Consider the following 1853-nt stretch of genomic DNA (forward strand, 5'->3'; position numbering starts at 1 on the left):
CATCAATGGTAGAAGCAGCATTTTGTGGTCGAATGTAACAGCACAGAAAAATAACATCTCTGTCAAAGGAAAACAAGGATTTATCAAAACACATTGAAAAGCAATTGACGAAATTGTTTTGAAGTCTATGAACTGTGCATACAATATTGTTACGTATATATACAGAAACCCCACCGCTTGGTCGGCCTCTTTTCCTATGTCCCACAGCAGGGAACAAAAAAAGCTTGTAGTTATCTAAGAATTGGAGTGAATCATGACAAAGACAAAACGTTTCAACAAAACAACAAATATCAAACTGTTTGCACAGAGAAATAAATTCTACATTTGCTAACTTAGCTTTAAGTCCTCTAACGTTCCAAGTAATAAATGACAGCTCGGCACGTTTTGGGCTTTGGCCAGTCTCCTAGCTGTGGCTATAGTAATGGCGGACCTCGCGTTCTTCTACTTGCCTGGTGGCTTCGTTCACTGTATAAATCTTCTTCCGACCTTTTTTATCAGTACAGACCAATTTTTTCATATCGAACGCGAGCTTTCAGCTTACTGTTCTCTGCAATGAGGCATTTCCGATAGTCCAACAGTGTAGAACGGATGATATGTATTCTCTTGGAGAAGTCCTCGCCGATACTAATTGCTGTACCTTTGAGTTTGGAAGCTTGGTCCAGAACATGGCTGCGATCTTATGCTTCGAAAACATTGCTATGATTGGTTTGGATCCACGTACAGAGGGTACATTTGTGATTCTATGGACTCGTTCGAAGTCAATTTCTTCAGGAATTTCTAAATTTGTTTTAATTAATCACCTCTCTCACCTTCAGTTCTAATGTAATCCAATTTTCTTGTTTATCGTCTTGTGCAACCCCGTAGAAAATGAGATTGTTTCTTCTCGATCTATTCTCTAAATCGTCTTTCTCTTGTTTCAGTTTCTCATTTTCTTGTACAAGTTGTGTTACTGTTTTCTTCAGCTCTGTTTGTGTTTCTTCTATGTCATTTATTTTACTGTTATTTTCGTCGCTGTTCTCTTTTAGTTCATGCAGCTCATCTTCCATATTGTCCATCCTCGTCTGTAGTTGATCCAGCTTGTTATTCATTTGTTTTGTGTCATTTATCAGAGTTTCTAGTTTCTGTAAGATATTTGTGACATCCTGTTTTGTTGCCAGTTGTTCCTCGGAACTTCGTAATCTTGGCGGCCCTGGATTCTGTTCCACATCTCCACTCATGACGAGTAACAGTGCGAGAGAAAGTTTAACGGCAAGGACACCTGGCCGGACAGCCACGCTGGCACAACAATGGACGCCATATTTCGCAGTTTCTTCTGACGATTCGGGTCGCCACCAGCAAAACCTCCAATTCTTGGCGAAGTAATCTCCACTCTGCCAGTATGACTTCGCCATGGTATTATAACATTAATACACAAAAAAGATTCTAGGCTTAACCTAACAAATTGGAGGCCCATTTCTTTACTCAACCACGATTACAAAATTTTATCATGCGCTTTAGCTAATAGATTAAAAATAGTGTTACCTAAGTTGATTAATCCTGACCAAGTTGGTTATATTAAAGGACCTTTTAGTGGTCAAAACGTCAGGCTTATTCAAGATGTCATTGACTTCTCTGACAAGCAAACAAAGGGAGGAGCTATCTTGTTTCTAGACTTTTGCAAAGCATTCGACATCGTGGAACACAAATGTTTCTAGCACTAGAAAAATTCGGATTGGGACAATCCTTTATTCATTGGATTAAGTACAATATATTTTCACTGCAACAGCTCCATCATAAATAACGGCTGGATATCAACACCTTTCAAGCTCCAAAGAGGCATCAGACAGGGATGTCCTCTTTCAGCATTACTATTT

At 39.2% G+C, this 1853-nt stretch overlaps 1 protein-coding gene across 1 annotated transcript; it reads right to left on the minus strand.

Annotated features, from left to right (window-relative positions):
* Positions 1-788: 788 nt before the first annotated feature.
* LOC139143683 (tropomyosin-like) lies at positions 789-1391 on the minus strand. Its single transcript, XM_070714204.1, has one exon. The coding sequence runs from the start codon at positions 1389-1391 to the stop codon at positions 789-791; it is 603 nt and encodes a 200-aa protein (XP_070570305.1).
* Positions 1392-1853: the final 462 nt, after the last annotated feature.

This window comes from Ptychodera flava, chromosome 11 (assembly GCF_041260155.1).
Source record: "Ptychodera flava strain L36383 chromosome 11, AS_Pfla_20210202, whole genome shotgun sequence".
Classification (NCBI taxonomy): Eukaryota; Metazoa; Hemichordata; class Enteropneusta; family Ptychoderidae; genus Ptychodera; species Ptychodera flava.

What these genes read in the sequence shown, in the direction of transcription:
- LOC139143683 (XM_070714204.1), bottom strand. Translation starts at nt 1,391, where the DNA reads ATGGCGAAGTCATACTGGCAGAGTGGAGATTACTTCGCCAAGAATTGG.